Below are 22,031 nucleotides of genomic sequence, written 5' to 3' on the forward strand. Positions count from 1 at the left end.
AAGGCACCAAAGCTACACAGAGAAACCCTGTCTCGAAAAACCAAAACAAAGAAAGAAAGAAGAGCAACAAGTGCTCTTAACCGCCTAAACAGACTTCGTTAGAATGACAAAGCATGCTTTACCGGAGAATAGAAGACCTTATAAGCACAGTGAGGAAGAAATACATTAAGATCTTACTATTCTACAATCCATCACACAAAAAGCATCGTCAACAGTGAAGAGGCGTGGTCTGCTCAGTAAGAGCATGAACTGCGTGTGGAATACAAAGACCTGGAATCAAGACATCCAGCACTACCCTGGGCAAATTATTTAATCTTTCATTTTTCCAACCATGAATTTTGGATGTAGCACCCCCCTAAATGGACTGCTATAAAGCTTAACGTGGGACTACTTGGAATTTAGCATAAATAAAACATGAATTTAGCATAAATAAAACATGAATTATCTACGGCTATTGCAATTACAAAGAAATATATAAACGTAGGTGGTTTGTTCTGTTTTATAAGACATAGTCTTGTTATGTAGCCCTGGCTGTCCTGAAGCTTGCTACGGAGCCCATGCTGGCCTTGAACTCATGGTAATCATTGTGTCTCAGCCTCCCAAGAGCTGGTATTACCAGTTTGTCACACCTCCCGTGTCAACATAGGTGCAGCTTTCAGGACAAACCCATGCCCATCTATCTACCCACTATCTAGAAACATAAATGTCACCTGGACACCCCAATTCAATCACACATCTCTTCCTCCCCTCTCTTTAGAGGTACACATCTTACATTTCATGTTGATTATATCCTTGCTTCCCCCCCCAAAGCAATCAGAATGTAATAAGCAATACATGAAATTTAGTTTGTGAAACAAGAAACCCAAAACTAAATATTTTCAAAACGTATATGGTAGAAGTAAACAATCAATGTCTCCAAGTTGCCCTCTGACCTCCTCATGTGCTCTGCGGCACAACTGGGTTACCACCCACCCACCTGCATAAATAAATGTGTTTTTAAAAATCAAAAACCAGAAAAGAATCTATACTAGAAATTTGGGTAGAAAATGCACAAACCTACCCGGAGGACTTTTTTGCTTGGATTATTATTGGTTTTCCATCCAGCTTCCTCAAGTTTGATGAGGCTGTTGAATTTTTGGTTTAAATCCTCTACCTGTTAATAAAGCACAAGTCCATCCCATTAATGCTATGTTAAAATTGCTATGGCATGACTATAGAATGACTATGTTAGATAAACTGAAAATGGTGACCCGGAACTGGTTAGTTACTAAACTTAAAACCCTGTGTGTGTGTGTGTGTGTGTGTGTGTGTGTGTGTGTGTGTGTGTGTGTGTGTATGTGAGAGAGAGAGGGAGAGACTCTGAATGTGTATGTTTGAGAGACAGAGAGAAAGAGAAAGGGGGAGGGAGAGATGGAGGGAGAGAAAGAGACTGTGCATGAGTGTGTAGGAGTGGCAGGGTCTTAAGTCACTGTGGGATGACCCACATCTTGCTGCACAGTCCAGGACATACTCGAACTCCCAATCCTCCTGCCTCCACCTCCCAAATGCTGGGGTTATTCAGCTTAAGTCACTGTAAACAGTGTTCAAAATCAAGAATTTTTATGGTAAAATTATTTATTGGTAGTTTTGGCCTAGACATCTTAAAACCTACAGAAAGGATGTTATACATGCACCACTCTCCCAGACTGATCGATGGGTCACTTGGTGGTAGAAAAGATGGTCTTGGTACCATTGCTTCCTCATAATACAAACAGAACCCCTTTAAAAACAGCTATCACTTACCTCATTAAAGGACATCTCATTTTTTCCAGATGTTGGCAAATACAAATAGCGTTGCTCTCAGCACCGCACACAAATCACACACCAACACAAGCTGTCAATCACTAGGGTAAACACTCGGGATGGTGACTTTGGGACCACAACGTCAGAGTCTAAAGTTTTGCCAGGAACCACCAAACTGTCTTCTAACCCAGCCCTGTCACCAGCAATGACAGAGCTCCTGTTGCCCCACGTCCCGCTGCTTGCTCACCAGCATTCACTGTCAGTGTTTTCTAAGTGTCTGGTTAGCTGTTACCTTATTGCTCTAACTGCTAACTGCCTGGTGGCATATGATGCTCACCATTTCATCAGTCACCATCTGTGTTCATTCTGGGCTGCGGCATCTGTTCGGGTCTTTTTCCAACTTTTTAAGCTTGGTTGCTCATTTTCATGCTTTCCTTCTCAATGTTTTTAGAGGGAGGGGATAAACACTACAAATTCAAATCCCGAGATGAGGAAGAAGGTATCCCCTACTGACCACGTGCTCACAGGCAGAGGGAAGGCACATGTACAGAGAGGGTGAAATCCTGTACATAAAGTGTCATGGTGTTTGCATATAACCTATGTATGTCCTTCTGTGCAGTTTAAATCACTTGTATATCATCTGTAAATTATTTAGAAACTTTCCCGGAGTGATGAGATATTAAAAGGTGTATGCCACTACACACACACACACACACACACAGCTGATCTGCTTACTTCTTCTTCTCCTTTTTCTTTTTTTTCTTTTTTTCTTTTTTTGGTTTTTTGAGACAGGGTCTTTCTGTGTAGTTTTGGTGCCTGAACTAGATCTCACGCTGTAGACCAGGCTGGCCTCGAACTCACAGAGATCCGCCTGGCTCTGCCTCCTGAGTGCTGGGATTAAAGGCATGCACCACAGCCGCCCAGCCTGCTTGCTTGCTTCTTTTTCCTGCCTTTAAGACTGATTTTATTTTAGCCAGGCAGTAGTGGCCTTTAATCCCAGCACTCAGGAGGCAGAGTCAGGCGGATCTCTGTGAGTTCAAGGCCAGTCTGCTACAGACTTCCAGGACAGAGCTGTTACACAGAGAAACTCTTTTTCAAAAAACAAAACAAAAAAACAAAAACAGATTGATTTAATTTCGTGTATATGTTATATGTGACCTGTGAGAATGGGTGGTCATAAAAGGGAGTCAGATTCCTTGAAACCAGAGTTACAGGCAGTTGTAGGCTGCCTGATGTAGGTGCTGGGAACAGAATCGTGGTCCTGTGCAAGAGGAGCAGGTGCTCTTAACTGCCGGTCCACCTCTTCAGCTCTCCATATGCTTAGTTCTGAAATGAACTCAGCAAGGTAGAAAATGTTCTTCCTCCAAAGCCTCCTAACCACCGCCTCCACCAACACTCAGCTTTACATCACAACATCATACTGTATCTGAGAGCTGCTAGGGAAACCATTCACTTTGCTTCGTGTCTATTTCATGCTGAAGACAGGGTTTCTCTGTGTACTCTGGCTGTCCTGGAACTGTAGACCAGGCTGGCCTTGAACTCAGATCCACTGGCCGCTGCCTGGGATTAAAGACATGTACCACTACGGCCAGCTCTTTCTGTTTTTATCATTTCTTAAAACAATGCCTGGCACACGAGAGAATTCACTACCTGCACTGGCTCGTGCCTCCCGTGTAGAATTATCTGTCACAGACTGTTTGCCACCACGGGGAAAAGACAATGCAGCTTACATGGTGCCGCGCCCCCCACCCCCCCAAGCTCACTTGTCACATCCTAAGAGCTAAACTACCACCATCCATTTTACCGTTGTTAGAAGCAAGTGTAGGAAGCCTCTGACACATACCTGAAAATTAACCATATCCCCAAATCCATCCAGGTCAAAACAGGTTGTCTCTTTTTCACCTCGTTTATATTCACAGTTATCTACCAGCCCTTCAAACTGTTTGAATCTTTCCATAATAAGGAGTCTTTTTTGACCAACTGTTGTGTGAATAAGGTCTTTAGCTAAAGAAGTTAAGAAAAGAAAATGGACCTTTATACCAACCAAGCCAGCCAACTGAGACTTAACCCCGATCCCTAGAGTTTACACAATTAAATTCTTACAGAAAAACAAAAAAATAACTATCAAAAAAACTTTGCCACAAATACTGAGCCCTAGCTCCTGGCTTCAAGCACCAGTAACAATTAGCAGTGTTCATCCTCAATTACACATGGCTTCACAATGAGTACCTTTTCCCTTCCTCCTGTATGTTATGAGAATTCAACCTCAAACAGGTCAAATACCCAAGTATCCCAGGAACTCACACTGGTAACTTTTAAAACAGTTTCTCCAAATAAATAGGACTAAGGATTTTGGCCAAAATTTGTTTTCATACTGAAATACATAATTATAATTCAGGACATATTATTTGTTTAATTAAGGAATATGAGATCAACACCACTATATACAAGGTCACATTAAAAAACAAAATACACAAAAGCTGTACACTTCTTTAGCATAGAGATATTAGGGGTTGAACAACTCTTGGTGTTTTGAGCTGTACTGAAACTACAGAGTAGGACACTAGAGCTTTAATCTGAAAGAATTTAACAATATTAACAGAACAAGGGCTATAGACAGAGCTCTCTGCTCAAGCACTTGCTTAGCCCAAAAAAGATCCTGGGTTCAATCTCTACTACTACTGCAAAGAAACCTGATACACAACATCATCATTTTGTTGTCAGGTGTTTGGGCACACCTGTAAGCCCAGCCCTTGAGAGGTGGACAAGATGACGAGGGTTAGGTCACCTTCCACTACAGAGTGAGTTCTAGGCCAGCCTGTGCTAGGAGAACCTCTCTAAACCACAAAAGGATATGATGCCAACGACAAAAAGGAACAAAAGTAGGAGTGTTTTTTCTTAGCATCATCAGGAAGGTTGAGTTCCAGCTTCTTGTCCCACTCCAGGCACTGTGAAGTTAACTTGTCAGTTTCTGACTGGAGGATTTTTCTAAAAGTGTGACACCTGCATTATTCTACACATTCTACAAGTGTGGCCACCTCAGTTCAGTCTGACCATGATGACACTGTAACACACAAGACTAGGACGGTCTAAAGCAAAGGTATAAAACAGTAAGGGAAACAGGCAAAAGAGCCATTTTGAAGACTTTATGTGCAAGGGTTTAATGAACTATAATAAAACGAAACTCACAGAAGACAAATTTCCTGTCACATACAACTTGTGTATGTCCTTTGTCTATACCTAAAATTTACAATGGATGGGTGATGTCAAGACCCACTTCCCACTTTTCAAGCTACCATTTGTGATTTGTTCAGAGTCCAGCATCCCTAGGTGGTTAATACGCACTCAGATACTCTTTACAGAACTACCAAAAGCAAGCTGAAGATAAAACCCATGGGATCTTAAGTTCACTTAGGCAGAGCACTACACAGCTGCAGTCTGGTACTGAGGAGGCAGAGGTAGGAAGAGCAGTGCAAGTGAATGGCCAGCATGGTCCATACAGTGAGTTCCAGCCAGCCATGGCCACTACAGAGCAAGACTGTCTCAGAAAACAAGGACAGAAACGAACATGCCCACTCCACAAGGTGATAGGGCTTTACAAAACCTAACTATTAGATAGTCTGCCTGCCTGCCTTCCTTCCTTCCTTCCTTCCTTCCTTCTTAAAGATTATATATAATGTGTATGCCTGCACACCAGGAGAAGGCACCAGATCTCATTACAGATGGTTGTGAGCCACCATGTGGTTGCTGGGAATTGAACTCAGGACCCCTGGAAGAGCAGTCAGTGCTCTTAACCTCTGAGCCATCTTTCCAGCCCTAGATATAGTTATTTCTTATTTGGGTTCCTCAGAGAACATTTGATGATGCCCAGAGATTTTTCTTAAGACAAGGTGTCACCATAGATTCCCCAGCTGGCCTTGAACTTAGATCCTCCTCCCTTCTGCCTCCCTCTGCTGATACTAAAGGTATGTACAACTGAGTCTGGCTGGAGATTTCTGATTGTCACTACAGGCTAGGGATGCTTCAAACACCTGACAATGTACATAATGGACCCCCAAACAAGAAGTACACAATCTAAAATGTGAATAATAGTGAGGTTGAGAGACGTAGGCCTAGGAGGAGTTCAATCTGTGTTCACACAGGCACTGCAGAGTGCAGAGAAATCAGGTAGACATCACAGAATTGAAAGCAGGGCCCCAAAGGCTATTTGCACACTCGTGTTCACAGCAATTCTAATCACTACAATGGAGGCAAGGCCAACGTCATTATAGCTGGGTGTGGTGGCACCAGAGTCAGAGACAAGGAGGCTCAATCTAGATTGGAGACTGCTACAGCAGGTTCTGGGCCAGTCAGGTTCTGCTCATCTTGTGAGTTTAGGGCAGTCAGGAGACTAGAACGTGACTGTCACAAACAACACCAAAACCAAAACTAACAAATATAAACAACAGATACACGGAAAAGCAAAATCCGAGTATGGATTAAGATTTACCTAAGATTTACTTTTGGGCTGGAGAGATGGCTCAGCGGTTAAGAGCACTGCCTGCTCTTCCATAGGTCCTGAGTTCAATTCCCAGCAACCCACATGGTGGCTCACAACCATCTATAGTGGGATCTAATGTCCTCTTCTGGCATACAGGTGTATATGCAGAGCACTCATACATAACATATAAACAAAATTTAAAAAAAGAAAAGATTTATTTACTTTTAAGTGTATGCGTGTCTTGCCTACATGTATGTAAGTGTACCATGTGTGCACAGTGGCCTTGGAGGACAGAAGCGGACACTGGACTCCCTGGAGCTAGGGTGACAGCCACAACGTGGGTGTACTGTAAGAGCAGCAAAGTACCCTTAAGGCTGGACCGTGTCTAGACACGCCCCCTGCCCACCCTCCTCCCCGGCCCCATATTATTCAACCTCGAGAAAGGAAAACTGGGCACAGGGGTTTGTCTGTAGTCTCAGCACTTGTTAGGCATAGACAGGACTCCCCATGAGGTGGAGGCCAGTCTGGTCTACAAAGTGAGCCCATGCCAGTTAGGACTGACTACACATTGAAATCACAACTCAAAAAAAAAGAGGGGGGGGGGAGGAAAGAATGGTTAACACTACAGATCAATCTTAAGGACACTATGCTAAGTAAAACGAACCAGTAACAAAGATAGACCAAAAAAAAAAAAAAAAAAAAAATCTAGCCTGGGGTGATAGATAAAATCAGAAGGCTGATACAGGATTATACAGTTTCAGGAAAGTCTGGGCTACTTGAGACTGTCTTAAAAACAAAGGGCCAGGCATGCCTTTAATCCCAGGCACCTCAGAAGGCAGAATCAGGCAGATCTCTGAGGTCAAGAACAGCCTGGTCTACATAGTGGGTTCCAGGACAGCCAAGGCTTTATAGAGAAACCCTGTCTTGAAAAACCAAAATAAACAAATTAATTAAAAGGCTGGGTATGGTAGCACACACCTTTGATCCCAGCACTCAGGAGGCAGAGGCAGGTGATCTCTTTGTGAGTTCAAGGCCAGCCTGGTCAACATAATGAGTTCCAGGACAGCCAGAGCTATGTAGAAAGATCCAAAAGGCTCCCCAAAAGAAATAAGTTAATTAAATGCAAATAGTGTGTGATTCTATTTAATTACATGACACACACTTAATTTAAAAAAAAAGGCACAGAGACAAACTAGAACTGTCTTTGTCAAGGGCTCTTGGGAGAAATGGGGATTTATCTAGCAGATAAAGAATTTTTTAGTTTTACAAGATGAAAGCTCTGGAGATGGATGGTGGTGATGGGCACATAACACTATATTTAATATCCATGAGCTGTATACTTAAAGAGTTGCATGATGTATATCTCACCATAATAAAAAATTAGAAAATTACCAACACAAACTCAAGAGAAACAAACAAACAAACAAACAAGGTATCAGAGGGAGGTGGGCAGATTACCCCACAAACTCCCTAAGAAGAAAACCCAAGGACGGTTTGTTTTGTTCTTAAATCCTTTTCTTTGAGACAGGGTCTCACTATGTAACACAGGTAAGCCTGAAATTTGAGTCTCCCAAGTGCTGGAATTACAGGAGTGTGTCACCCTGTCTAGAGATGTAGTTCAGGGGTGGAGCACCTACAGAACACAAACAAGGCCTGGGTTTGATGCGCAACAGTGGAGAAATACGACATAGCAGGAAAAAAGCAAGGTCTATTGTTCTCATTCAATTGACAGACAGAACCAATGACTGAGGTAATGGGAAGGAGGAGACTCGGCTTAGCCCTGATAGTACCAGGTGGGTGGCACAGCACCACAGCCTGGCTTACATCTCTGGAGGCCCTTCCATCTGACAAACTTCACTGTACAAACAATTCAAGTGGTTATTAGCAGGAAATACTCAGGAAAAGATGATTAAAATGATAGCACTGGCTGCTCTTCCAGAGGACCCAGGTTTGATTCCCAGCACCCACATGGCAGCTCACAACTTCTGTAACTCCAGTTCCAGGGGATCCAAAGGCCTCTCCTGGCCTCTTCAAGCACCAGGCGCACACAGTACACTAGCATACATGGAAGCATGGCATCCACACATCCAAGTATGACAACAGGGAGATGACATGTCATCCAGTTAACTGGCAAAGTTCTTAAATACCGCAAACACTATCCAGGAAAATAAGACCCTTCAGACGCTGCTGGAGGGAACAGCATTTGCAATCTGTGCTTGTTTTGTAGTTCTGAAGACAGATCTGGCCCCCACCCTGACAGTTGACCGCTTCTAAGGGACAGAGAGTCAGTTTTCTTTCCAAGGGTGGCTCCTGGTAGGTCACCATGCTTCAGTGGATGGCCCACACCCAGGAGTTTATGAAGAGCACAAAGAGGAGTCCGTGGGTTATTAAAAACAATAACTTGGTGGTAGAGTGGACCAGGAAAGAGTTAAAGGATGCTGGAGGTGAATTTGATGAAAATACATTGTATGGAATTCTCAGAAGACCAAAAAAAAAAGAAAAAGAGAGATAAGCTCTCATTGATCCCAGACTGGTCTTGAATTAGTTATGTAGCCAAGGGAGACCTTTAACTTTGGACCCTCCTGGCTTTACCTCCTGAGTGCTGGGACAACAGGCCTGGTCAGTTTATTCCATTTGAGATCAATCCCAGGGCTTCCTGGGGGCTAGGAAGTGTGTTACCAACAGACACTGCCAGCCCTATCCATAAGATGCTCTCCCTCTTCCATTTTGGCTTCAAGAGTGAGCAGCTGAATCCTGTTTACATCCACTGAGCCCGACTAAATAAACCATGATAGAGTAGGACAAGAGAGTACTCCGCGCCCACATACGAGAGACTTCTTCAGGTGCTAAAAAGACCGTCGGCAACATTTACCACTAAATGAAAACAAAACAATGTACCGAACAAGACTTGTACATTCTCAAAAGACAAAAGGCCTGCATGTGTCCTCAAATCCATTATCTACCTCTCAAAATAACACAAGAAAGTTAACACCTGCATGGCAGGGTCAGCCTTCGGGGCTGGGAAGGCCACTTCCCTCACACATCTGCTTACCCTTGGAATAAAACCTTACTATGTCCTAAAACTGCACAGTAAAAATCCCCCAAAGCCAGCTCCCCCCCACTTACCATATTAAATATGTATGCATAAAATTAAACACTTTAATCTGGGGTTTAGTGTCTAGACATGAACGCACATTCTCACGGGAATAGCAGACAAACCTGAAATATGCCACATCATGCTGTGGCTGAGACACCTGACCTTTCCCTACTTCAAGTGATGTGAGTCCTCCCACAAAAAGGGGATTGGAATCTGTAGTAGACACTTCCTTTTGATTTAAGCCATGTTCTACGACGTGAAAGAAAACATTACTCATTAACTTAGAACAATTTCTAGAATGACAGTCCTCACAAGAAACTCTTTTAAATCCTTCGGTTTTCTCAGTGTTGAACTTTGAAATTTTTGTTTCTACCTCAGTCATTTCATTCACACCTCTTCTATTATGGTTGTCAATATGTGTGCGTGTGCACAGGTGGAGGTCACAGGTCATCTCCAAGTGTCGCTCTTCAAGAACTCTCCAGGGCCTGGGACAGACCACCTGCAGTGTCCCCACCTCACCAGGGCTCCCTCCTCCCAGCTCCTACCCGACCCACATCCAGCTCTGTCCTTGGTGGCTGAGCAATCGCCCAGCTCCTTCCCCGTCCCCCACTTTATCCAAGCCCAGGTCACATCCTTGAAGCTCATGGTAAAAATGAGCTCTCCAGGAAGTTCTTCAGATCACAAGCCAGAGACAGGGACATCTTAATGAGAACACCGTACCTTCCTTACAGACTGCTGGAGAACCCAAAGAGCTATGGGAGTTATTTGGTTCCTGCTGCACTGTGTCTGTAGAACAAGTTAGAGATTTTTACACCAAGATTTCATTTGCTCCATCTTGAGTTGTAGTGCTAAAAATAATAGCAAAAAATATACTTCATGAAAAATGAAGTCCACACATATATGAAACTGAAGGATTGGAAAGCTGTGTTGTTGCTTTAAAAAAAAAAAAAAAAGATAAAGTAGAAATGCTTTTTGTTTGAGAGCAGGCCTCATTACATGATTCACAGAGTTGCTTTTATTTAATACATTTCTATCTGGGCATGGTGACACATGCCTACAATCCGAGCACTTAGGAGGCTGAGGCTGCTTAGACTATGAAGTGAGCTGCTATCTCAGCCCCACCCCACCCCACAAAGATCTAAGGGGCTGGAGAAATGACTTAGTTACAAGCACTTGCAGCTCTAGAAGAGAATGTGGGTTCGGTCCCCAGAACCCACATGGCTGATCCCATCCTCTGTGACTCCTGAGCCGGGGGACCAATGCCCTCTAGAGGCAGAACCCACATGGCTGATCCCATCCTCTGTGACTCCTGTGCCAGGGGATGGATGCCTTCTAGAAGCACTGCATATGTGTGGCACATTTTTTTCCCATGTGGTACACTTATATACACAAAAGCAAATCACTCGTGTACATAAAAATAAATCTTTACAAAAGTAGAGAAGTAAATATTATTTAAGGGCTATAATTAAACCACCTATTTAAAAGCAAAAACCAACATGTTTATGATGAAGACAACTCATGGAAAATATCAAAACTATCAAAGGCATTACTGTAGAACTTTTCTCAAAAGAACTCTTTTGTGTGTGTGATTCAGTTAGCACACTTTACTAACTAAAAACAGTGCAGAAAAAAAGTCAAAGGGAAAAAAAGAGTAGATATGGAAGACAGGCATTTGAAACTCCTTTTAATAAAGTGCTTATTATTACGATTAATTGTGTCTTAGTATTTGTGTGTGCTTAAAGATTTCGCCTTACACTTCTGGTTTTAAAGGGATCCAGTCACAGCCAGGTGTAAAGAAAGCACTGTCACTTCTAGGACCCATGGGTGCCACTTGGTAGGTCTTCAGACCACATGGAGGCTGGAACACACAATGGGCAGGTGCAAAGGACTTCCTCTCCTTCACTTTTGCGGGAACGGTTTTAGTTGAGCTCTCCACCTCTGGGAAGGCTCCACCCAGATCCATTCCATTTGTTACACTGGTCTTCAGATCCATACTATTTTCTTCTCTATCAACTTTAGAGGGAAGGACCTAGGTATAAGCAGAATCGAGCTGGAATTTCTTTTCCAGGAATGCACCCAATCATTAAAACAGAAATACAAATAACAGCAGCAGCAACAAACAAGTTGCACAGTGTGATGGCTTGTACTGATTGGAATTCAACAAGATTCAACTTCTAGGGCTGGAGAGATGGCTCAGAGGTTAAGAGCACTGACTACTACTCTTCCAGAGGTCCTGGGTTCAATTCTCGGCAGCCACATGGTGGCTCACACCTGCCTGTACCTCCAATCCCAGATCTCATTACAGGCAGCTAATTGCCAGCATAGATAATACCCGGCCTGCTCTAGCTGAATCCAAAATCAAGGCATCTCACCCTATAACTAGTTCTTGCAAAACAGTCCCAGCTGGGTTTTTCTAATCTCCCTTTTCACCGTTAACCAGATTATGCCTTCTCTACTTATAAAACCCAGGGTTAGATCAAGACACCTAACCACCAGTATCAGGAAATCCTTGTGGCGCTTCCTTATGTGGAAGGCGTCACCATGTGTGGAGGGGCGCTCTCTGAAGCAGTCTGCACGCTCCCCTTCAGCTGCGTCAAGACACTTAGAAATAAGCAGACCCGTGCTCTACCTTGCCAAGTTTGGCTTCCACCTTTCTGGCAGGTCTTCCTCTACTCGGCCCCACTCTTTCGGATTCATTCTCTAAGATAGAAAATGTAGTTAAGATATCCAGTTTCAAACAGACAGGCAATGCTCCGTTAAAGTACTCGATCATGTGGCAAGGGCTGAAGAAAGACAAATGGCAATGTATATCTGCAGCTTTTAGGATTACAAGTCCACTATAAAAGGGGACAAAAACAAATGAAATTTCCTGTCAAATACAAAGCAAACTTTATTTTGCGTTTCAAAATAAAGCATGTTGCCTTTCTTTCTGATTACCAAATACATCGTGATTATAAAAAAGAAAACAGAAGCAACAAATCTAACTGCCAACACTAAACCAACCAACCAACCAACCAACCAACCAACCAACACAGTTGGACAGTCTGCAACTTCAGAACTTCCTTGGAAGACTGAGGCAACAGGATCAAGAGTGTAGGCTAGCCTCAGATAATTGGTGAGACCTTGTCTCAAAAAAAAAAAAAAAAGCCCAGTATGGCGGCTGGAGAGAGGGTTCAGCAGTTAAGAGCGCTCACTGCCTGTTCTTCAGAGGTTCAGGTGCTATCCCCCAGCACCTCAATGGCAGTTAACCTCCACCTTATCTCCAGTTCCAGGAGATAAAGACGACCTCTTCTGGCCTCCGTGGGCACACGTGTGGTACACAGACATACATGCAAGTAAAACCCACCCATATAAAATAGAAATAAATCTCAAAAAGAATAGAAAAATAAACCAACAAAAAAGTCCAGAGCATTAGTTCAGTTGGCAAAATGCTAACTGTAAGGCAAGGACCCGAGTCTGGGCCCAGGACTCTATAAAAAGCTGTATGTTGCTGCACCCCTCTGCAGTCAGTGCTGGATCCCTGGAGCTTACCAACTAGCCAGTCTAGCTGAATGGGCAAGCTCCAGGGTCAGAGACTGCCCCTCAGAAAGCAAGGTGAGGAGTAACTGAGGCCTACACACAGCGCTCGCCCATGACTCCATTACCAATCTGATAATTCAGCATCTGCTTATAGTATTTTTTTTGTTTATTAGCACTGTATTTCAGGCCATGATCTGTTCTGAAGCTTTCTTGTTCTTTATAAAGTGCACAACTGTGTGCGTATTCGGACAGTCCTTACCACCAGCAACTCCTGTGACTGGCTTTCCCTGGGCAGAGGAGACTGTCCGGGCTGTCTGCTTTGTACTCTGAGGAACAGCTGATCCAGTCACTCTCCCTGATGACACCATGGGCTGCACGACTGGGAAAAATAATCCAATCAGACGTTTTCTGTCATTCCTAAATTATTCCTGTGGCAGCACCAAGTGCATCACCACTGCTAATGTTCCCACCTTTTTTCTCTTTGTCCAGTATGTTCTTTTCAGAAGTTTGTTTTGGACCACATCGTGTTGCTTGGAGAACATTCCTGCTCTCAAGCTGTGAAGAGAATGAGGTACTTTGTTACGTAACTGCATAAGCAATCAAATACACTTTTAACTTGTAAGTTGATCGCAAAAGGATCAGCAGTTGAAGACCAGCCTCAACCAATAGGGGGATTCATGGGTCTGGGCTGCATGAAACCCTCTCAAAACACACACACACACACACACACACACACACACACACACACACACACACACACACACACAAAGTAGGAAGGCATAGTGGCACACGCCTTTAATCAGGAAACTGAGGCAGGCAGATCTGGGTTCAAGGCCATATGCTCACTTGAGAATTCTGAGAACACTAACAACATTAACTGTGGTTTTCTTCCCTCAGTTCAGGCCTTTTGTGTTGCCTAGCTGGCAAGCTAGCCCCCTGCCTCAGCCTCTTGAGGAGCCATGAACAGTGAGTGGCTCCGTCGCTCAGTGGTACACGCGTGCTTAGCCTGCAGTTCCCCGGCCTCTGTGATTCCCAACACCACTGGGGGAAAGCAACAAAGTACAACAGCAAAAGAGAAATCTCTGAATTTCACATTTACATTTCTTCTCCTAGGCAGAAAGCTTTTTCCTGGGGTTCACTCGCCTCCTTAAGACCACACCCCACATGCAAGCATCTCAGTAAGGGTCTCCTGGACTGCTCCAACTAAGATGTTACCCAATGCCCACTCTTACTGCCATTTCCCATCTTACATACCCTATGCATCGATTTTATTTCTAGGCCTACAGTACGCACCATAAAGCCTCAGCATTGTGTTCAGCACTGTAAGTATCCCAAAAGCTAGAGGAGCTAGCTACAGGGCATGGCAGTGACTCCGATATGATAAAAACATGAAACTTAGCTTCGTTACTTGACAAAAAGTCATACTCAGGCCCCATCTGACATGCTTAACTCTCTCCCAAAGCTTTTATTTGCTGTTGTATTTAGAGGACCCAGAAATGTATCTCAGCCGCCCGGTGCTTTTCTCATTCCGATCTGCAGGTCACGCAGTTGATGTACAATGCACAGTAGCAGCACAGTAAACCGCAGCATGAGGATGAAGTCTGGATGGACTGCATTAAGAGGTGTTTCTGCACAGACTATTGTGAGTGAAAACCTCCTTGGCCTCTAACCAGAAACTAAGTTACTGCTAATTTTCACACTTCCGATTCAGGTAAATAAATCACTACGTTTGCATCTGATTTTAGCTTTAAAATGGAATTACAAACTTTTGAGGGAAGAAAAGGCATAGTATGTTATTTCAGTAGCAATTATCTATACACAATGATACCTTAGTGTGTTCCATGTGGTCTTTGGCCTTGGATCTTGTAATCTGCCCATTGAATGGAAAAGCCTTTAAACAGTCAAAAAAAAAAAATCAATTAAAAAAAGGAAAACACAGACAAAATTTATTCTATGTCTCAGTTTAATATTTAAACGTTTCCCTAAGTTAAGTAGCTGCTTAGTTCCAGAGTTAAAGAAACTGTCTGATGTTTTAAGTTAAACCACGGACGCACCTTCTCAGGCTGGGTCCTCACACTCCTCTGGTCTGTGACGAGGACGCCGGGGGCAGCAGGCTGGGTCCTCACACTCCTCTGGTCTGTGAGGAGGACGCCGGGGGCAGCAGGCTGGGTCCTCACACTCCTCTGGTCTGTGAGGAGGACGGGGGCAGCAGGCTGGGTCCTCACATTCTTCTGGTCTGTGACGAGGAAGCCAGGGGCAGCAGGCCTGTAGAGACCCACTTTAAACTCTCCTCATTTAGCTTTCTCTCTTTGTTCTTTCAATTTCTGAAGCTACTTTTCTTCCTTGTATTGTTGGAGGAGCTGCTTCCACTGGTCACTTAGAACCGTTTTCTCTAAGGGGAACAGCATGGCAAACAACAGTCCATGAAACATTTTACACAAAATATTAAAAAACAATTTGTTTTTCTTATTTTCTTGAGACAGGGTTTCTCGTAGCCTTTGCTGCTTTGTAGCCCAGGCTGGCCTCGAACTCAGAGATCCACCTACCTCTGCCTCCCAAGTGCAGGGATTAAAGGCGTGCATCACCAGTGCCTGGTTAAAATCAAAATTCTAACAGCACATTTTTGTTTAATTTCATCTGCTAAGAAATGCTTTTAACCCTGTCCTATTAATTCCTTAACACTGTAAAACAAGTTCTTTGTTTGTTTGTTTGTTTTCCGAGACAGGGTTTCTCTGTGTAGCTTTGTGCCTTTCCTTGAACTCGCTCTGTAGCCCAGGCTGGCCTCGAACTCACAGAGATCCGCCTGCCTCTGCCTCCCGAGTGCTGGGACTAAAGGCACATGCCACAGCCACCCAGCAAAACCCAGCAAAACAAGTTATTTCAAGCTCAGATCATTTTGAAAATTGTATTCACTGTGAATGCCTTCACTTGCTCAATTAAAAAAAAATTGGGCTGGCGGTGCTGGCACACGCTTTTAATCCCAGCACTTGGGAGGCAGAGCCAGGTGGATCTCTGTGAGGTCGAGGCCAGCCTGGTCTACAGAGTTAGTCCAGGACAGGCTCTAAAGCTACACAGAGAAACCCTGTCTCACAAACAAAACAAAACAAAACAAAAAATTGGTATATTGATTACTTCAGGCTGAATTACTCAAAGAACTTTAGAATGGGTCATTTGGTCTGCCTTTTCCTACATGCAACAAGCCTGAAGAATTCTGCTGGTATTTTTTGACATATGCCTACAAGCTCTATCTTGAGAGAGGGAAGCAAGGTCTTGGCTAGCCTGGCATTAGCAAAACAAAAGGTTCTTTTGGGAGTCTAGTTTAGTGGAAGCGCACTTGCTCAACTGCCTAGCCAGGGTGAGGCCCTGAGTTCAATTCCTAACACATTGCAAACAAAGCAAAAGCATTCTTTGGGAGGGATGTCACACACAAAGCCTTCCTCACCGGGGCTCCAGTTTTTGACTGGACTGGCTCTTCCACTAGCTTCTCCTCCCTAGCCTCACTCAGGCTCTTACCACCTTGCTCAGTCACTCCTTCACAAGCCGACCCACCTTTGGTCTAAGAAGCGGCACACCGTGGTCATCTCTTTGAATTTCATTCTCTGTAAATTTTGTAAGCTTTTCTGTGAATTGTCCCTCAAGTTAGTTGGGTTCTTAGGCCCAGGCCAAGCCCACGTAAGAACTGGTCCCTTGTTGGGCTCTTGTTTTTGCTTATTTCAAGTTTTTTACTTATTCTTAACTTCCATGTTCTCGAGAGTAGAAATTATATCTGAGGATTTTACCAGACTCGAGTTCAATCTTTGAAGAAGTCTGTCCTAGACGACACTTCCATTCTCTCTTGAACCCATTCCCATTTGGCTTTTCCCCCCCTTCTCCCCCTTTTGAGCCAGGGTCTCACTATATACAGCCCCTATGGCTTTAACATGCCTCTGTGTCCTGGGTACTGGGATTAAAGACCTGAGCCACCACGTCAGGCCCTCAATTTGGAAAAAGCACAGGGACAAATAGCCAAACTAGTGGAAATGCATGATCCAATGGCCGAGGAGCCCCCATGGATCTGGACCAGGCCCTCTGGATAAGTGAGACAGTTGATTAGCTTGAACTGTTTGGGAGGCCCCCAGGCAGTGGAGCCGGGACGGGCTGACCTTTTGGAGCCTGGGGCCTATGCTGAGACACTTTGCTCAGCTTTGGTGTAGGGAGGAGGGGACTGGACCTGCCTAGGCTGAGTCTACCAGGCTGGGCTGAATCCCCAAGGGAGACCTTGCCTTGGAGGAGGTGGGAATGGGGGGTAGATTGGGAGGGAGGGCTGGGCGGGGAAGGAGGGAGGATGGGGGAATCCATGGCTGATATGTGAAATTAAGTTAATTATAAAATAAAAATATGTGGGGTTGGGGATTTAGCTCAGTGGTAGAACGCTTGCCTAGCAAGCCCAAGGACCTGGGTTCAGTCCTCAGCTACAGAAATAAAGAAAAAAATAAAGAAAGAAATAAAAAATATTTTAAACAACAACAGCAACAAAAATCATCTCTGCTTACATGCCTAATAGGCATTATAACTTCAACATGTCCAATAAACAGGCTGTATGTATATACCTGTGCCTACATATACATATATGCATATATATATATAATAATAGGTACCTAAGAACTGGAAGGAGGAAAGGGAAGGGGGAAGGTGAGGTAATTCTATTTTAATTTAAAAGGAAAAATTGAACTCAATTTAAAAAATACTCTTTCCTGAAACTATTGTCTTCTACAGTATTCACTGTGTATTTTAGCTGTGCTCAGAACACACACACACACACACACACACACACACACACACACACAAAGTCTCCCTTTCAAAACTGTGGTTCTAGGCTTTTTTCATTTCCTGCCAGCTCCCCAAACAGGTTGTTATTTTCTCTCTCCAAACAGGCTAGCAGGCCCAGTTCCTTTTCTCTTCAAACATGCACTATTCACCTCAGGTCAGAAGAAACAAAAACTTGTAACTGTTTTGTCCAGTTCTCACCCCTCACATTTCTTCAGAGTCACAAAACGAGAAATCGGGGGGGGGGGGGGGGGGTGGGGGGTGGGTGGGCAGACTATCATCTTCCAGTCCCAATACCCCCCTTTACAAAACCAGGTTCAAATGCACTGGGTGCACATGCCACACTGACCCTGAAAACCGTAACATAACAAACATTTGTAGGGCCAAGAGCACAGCCCAGCTCAGCGGTGACAGCGCTTGCTAAGCAGCCCTGATAGCAGGGGTTTCACCTCTGGAACCAACTTACCGGTGGGAGGAGAGCTGAACTCCAAAGTTGTCCTGAGCTCCACACACTTGACAGAGGACATCTAGCTGTACCCCCATCTACCTCCCACACACCACAAACCAAATGTTCTGAGAACATTCTCTCACTCACTGCTTACCTTTGTGTGGTATGACTGCCATTTAGTCTCTAACACTTACTAAATAAAAAAACAGGGCTCCAGTGACTCCCGGCCAGAGCTTAAGTGATGCCCTGGTTCTCTTCCTCCATCCCTATTAACACTTCTTGCCTTCTAGGACACTCTATTTCCATTGTTTTTGGTTTTTTCTGAGGATCTCTCTTTTTGTTTATTCAGTTCTTTCTTTCTTTCTTCATGGCCCCAAATCATTTTGGGCAAATGTTAAGAAAGATTCTTTGTTCTCTCCTCTAGATGACTGGCCAAGTATTTTTATTTCAAAGGTTCTCAACGCGTTCTTTAGAATGATTTCCCTTTGATCAGTGGAGTTCTTTAATTTCCCCCCAGGCATTAAACCAACTTTCACTTTGCTTTTAATATTTATCTGATGCATACGTGCGCATGAACGTCCGAGTGTGTGTATGTGTCTGTATGTGTACCACATGCATGCAGGAGCCTGTGAGATCAGAAGAGGAGTCAGATACCCTGGAGCTGGAGGAACTGAACCCAGGATCTGAACCCAGGTCCTCTGCAAGAACAGTAAGTGCTCCTAACTGTTGAGCCATCTCTCCAGACCCGCTTTGACTCACTCTGGAAAGCACTTATAATTACGAAAGGTCTTCACTTACTCGTTTTGGCCTTTTCTGGAGCGAGGTATAGAGACATCTCATGTATATTAACAAGATCTCTACCTTCCAATGGAATGTTGACATCTTTCAAGCTGAAGTGCCTGTTTCGTTCATATACCTTGTGTCTGTTTTCCTTCTGAGATAATGACTTCCTCTGAGCAATCTGAGTTCTGATCATTTCAGTGCTTAAACCTTTCTGAAGCTGACTGGCAAAACGTGATGAAGAAATCCTGTCCAAAAAGGAGAAACAGAAACCAACTTAATGGATTTTCATTTCGGTATTTAAAAAATTAAGATCTGAGACCAGGTTGTGGCGGTTGGGTCACCCTTATGATTCCATCACTTGGGAGCCTCAAGAAAGCAGAATATGGTGAGTTTCAGGATCTTCTGGGCTAAAGAGTAAGAGCCCCTCTCAAAGACCAAAATAAACAAGTTAATTAAAACAATTAAGATTTCAGACTATCTCATACTCCTTTGCACTCCCTTAATGAAAGTATCAAAACACACAACAGAATAAAAACGAGTAAGTCTGAAAGCAGAAAGTTATTTAAGACAAAGACAAAGCCTGACTGGGGTTTCTGGGAGGCAGCAGATTAAATGAAGCAGAGGAAAGCTATAATCTAGATTACAGACAAGAGGCAACGTGTGAAGTGGAAACGGAGCAAGTAAAGAGCTACGTTCCAGAACAACTTCCTTAACCTTCCTCTGGCGGTGAAGAAGAGAACCTCAGCCCTTCTCCTCAATTCAAAAAGCAAAAATTGAGCTGGGTGGTGGTGGTGCACGCCTTTAATCCTAGCACTGGGGAGGCAGAGGCGGGCTTTAAAAAACAAAAGCAAAAATGGTCTGGGGAGATGGCTCTGTCCGGCCGAGTGCCCGCCACACAACCATGAAGACCTTAGCTCATCTCTAACACTTAAGAGGCAGGCACAGCAGCCGCAGGCACTTACCCGGAGCTCTTCTGCCAGCCAGCCTAACTGAATCAATGAGCTCCAGCTTTGATGAGAAACTCAGGAAGAGAGCAAGGGTTTATTTGGCTTACACTTCCAGATCTCAGTCCTTCACTGGAGGAAATCCAAAGTTCCTACTCAAGCAGGACAGGAACCTAGAGGCAGGAGCTGATACAGAAGCCTTGGAAGGGCACTGCTTACCTGCTTACAAACTCCCTACAGCTTGCTCAGCCTGCTTTCTTACAGAATCCTGGACCACCAACCAGCCCAGGGATGGCACCACCCACAATGGGCTGGGCCCTCCCACATCAATCACTAAGTAAGAAAATGCCTTACAGCTGGATCTTATGGAGTCATCTTCTCAATTGAGGTTTCCATCTCAGAAAACTCATAGTTTGTGTGTCAAGATGACGTAAGACCAGCAGGACAACAGACCCCTTGTCAGTTGGACACACAAACACATCACTATTAAGCCACAACCTTCCCTTCCTTTTCTTTTTTTTTGGGGGGAGGGGTTTCGAGACAGGGTTTCTCTATGTAGCTGTGCCTTTCTTGGAACTCACTCTTAGCCCAGGCTGGCCTCCAACTCACAGAGCTTCCTGAGTGCTGGGATTAAAGGCGTGCACCACCATTGCCTGGCAACCTGCCTGGCAACCTTTCCTTTCTTATTCATCCCCAGGAGCTCACATTAAAAACATAAATAACGGAAGGAAGGGGAACTGGGGTCGGTATGTAAAATGGAAAAAAAAATAATAAGTAAATATATTTAATAAAAAAACATAAATAACTTGAAAAGTCCATAGCTCTTACAAATCCATTCACATTTCAGTCTCTTTAAAATACCCAATCTCTTTACAAATCCAAAATCTATTTTAGAAGTTCAAAGAATTTCGCGCTGTGGATTCCTGTAAAAATAAAAAGTAAATTAAATACTTTCTTACTTCAAGAGAGAAGAACCAGGGCACAGTCACAATTAAATCAAAGCAAAACCAAACTCCAAGTGTAAAGAACAAAATGTCCAATGTCTGGGATCCACTATGATCTTCTGGGATCCTCCATGGGGTCTTGGGTCACTTCTTGGTTTTTTGAGACAGGGTTTCTCTGTGCAGCTTTGCGCCTTTCCTGGATCTCACTCTGTAGACCAGGCCTGCCTATGCCTCCCGGGTGCTGGGATTAAAAGCGTTCGCCACCATGGCCCGGTCACTTCTCCAGCTCTGCCCTCTGCAGCACACACAGCTCGTCTTCTGGGCTCTGGCTGGCTCCACTCCATCACTGCTGCTGTCCTTGGTGGTCATCCCATGGCACTGGCATCTCCAAAACTCTGGGGTCTTCTGCTGCAGCTGGGCTGCACTCTTCACCAATAGCCTCTCCTAGGCTCTCTTCATGGTGCCAAGCCTCAACTTCTCTGCATGACTTCTTCAGTCCTGGGCCTTCAACTGCCACTGAGGCTGTACCTTCACCAGTGGCCTCTCCTGGTTTCTCACAGTGCCAAGCCTCAGCTGCTCTCCATGACCCCTTCACACCTTCAAAACCAGTACAACCTTCATGACTCAAACACTATCAAATTCTGCTGTCAGCACAGGTCCAACCTTGGTCGCCTCTGAAACACAGCTTCTGTGTGCTGACTTTGAGGAAACACTTCCCAGAAGATTTTCACCTCAATGGTGCTGGTCTCTTCTTAATCATCGCTAATTTCTCAGCGAAGAAAGGTTTTCCTTTAGTAATTCTGGTATCTTTTTTTATTTTATTTTATTTTTTAGAAACAGGGTTTCTCTGTGTAGCTTTGGAGCCTGTCCTGGAACTCACTCTGCAGGCTGGCCTCGAACTTACAGATATCCGCCTGGCTCTGCCTCCCACGTGCTGAGATTAAAGACGTGCGGCGCCACCACCTCCCGGCCTGGTATCTTTTTAATCACAGCTGATTCTTAAGCCCCAGCTAAGGAGAACCAAAGAATCCTAAATGAAAATAGCAGAAGGCCCTGAGAGAACCTTTAGACTCCCCTCTGAATTTTACAAGCCAGACCTCCATCCTCTGCACTGCTCTCAATATTCTTATCTCCCTAGCTCCCACGGAATACCCCACTGAGCTCTCAACACTCAAAGGCTTTTCTAGCCCAAAGTTCCCAAAGTTCCAAGGTCTTTCCACAATCCTCC

The 22,031-nt window shown here is 44.2% G+C and overlaps 1 protein-coding gene across 1 annotated transcript in view; it reads right to left on the bottom strand.

Moving 5' to 3' along the window:
- The window catches only part of Dlgap5 (DLG associated protein 5), a 34,230-nt gene extending 12,667 nt beyond the window's left edge, over nt 1–21,563 (bottom strand). The window contains 13 exon segments of the mRNA XM_036198485.1: nt 1,061–1,153; nt 3,626–3,788; nt 4,687–4,770; nt 9,482–9,608; nt 9,753–9,844; nt 11,114–11,388; nt 11,989–12,059; nt 13,138–13,257; nt 13,349–13,433; nt 14,707–14,769; nt 15,080–15,268; nt 18,914–19,160; nt 21,535–21,563. Coding sequence (XP_036054378.1) covers nt 1,061–1,153; nt 3,626–3,788; nt 4,687–4,770; nt 9,482–9,608; nt 9,753–9,844; nt 11,114–11,388; nt 11,989–12,059; nt 13,138–13,257; nt 13,349–13,433; nt 14,707–14,769; nt 15,080–15,268; nt 18,914–19,160; nt 21,535–21,563 — 1,638 coding nt within the window.
- Nucleotides 21,564–22,031: the final 468 nt, after the last annotated feature.

This window comes from Onychomys torridus, chromosome 9 (genome assembly GCF_903995425.1).
Source record: "Onychomys torridus chromosome 9, mOncTor1.1, whole genome shotgun sequence".
NCBI classification, from domain to species: domain Eukaryota; kingdom Metazoa; phylum Chordata; class Mammalia; order Rodentia; family Cricetidae; genus Onychomys; species Onychomys torridus.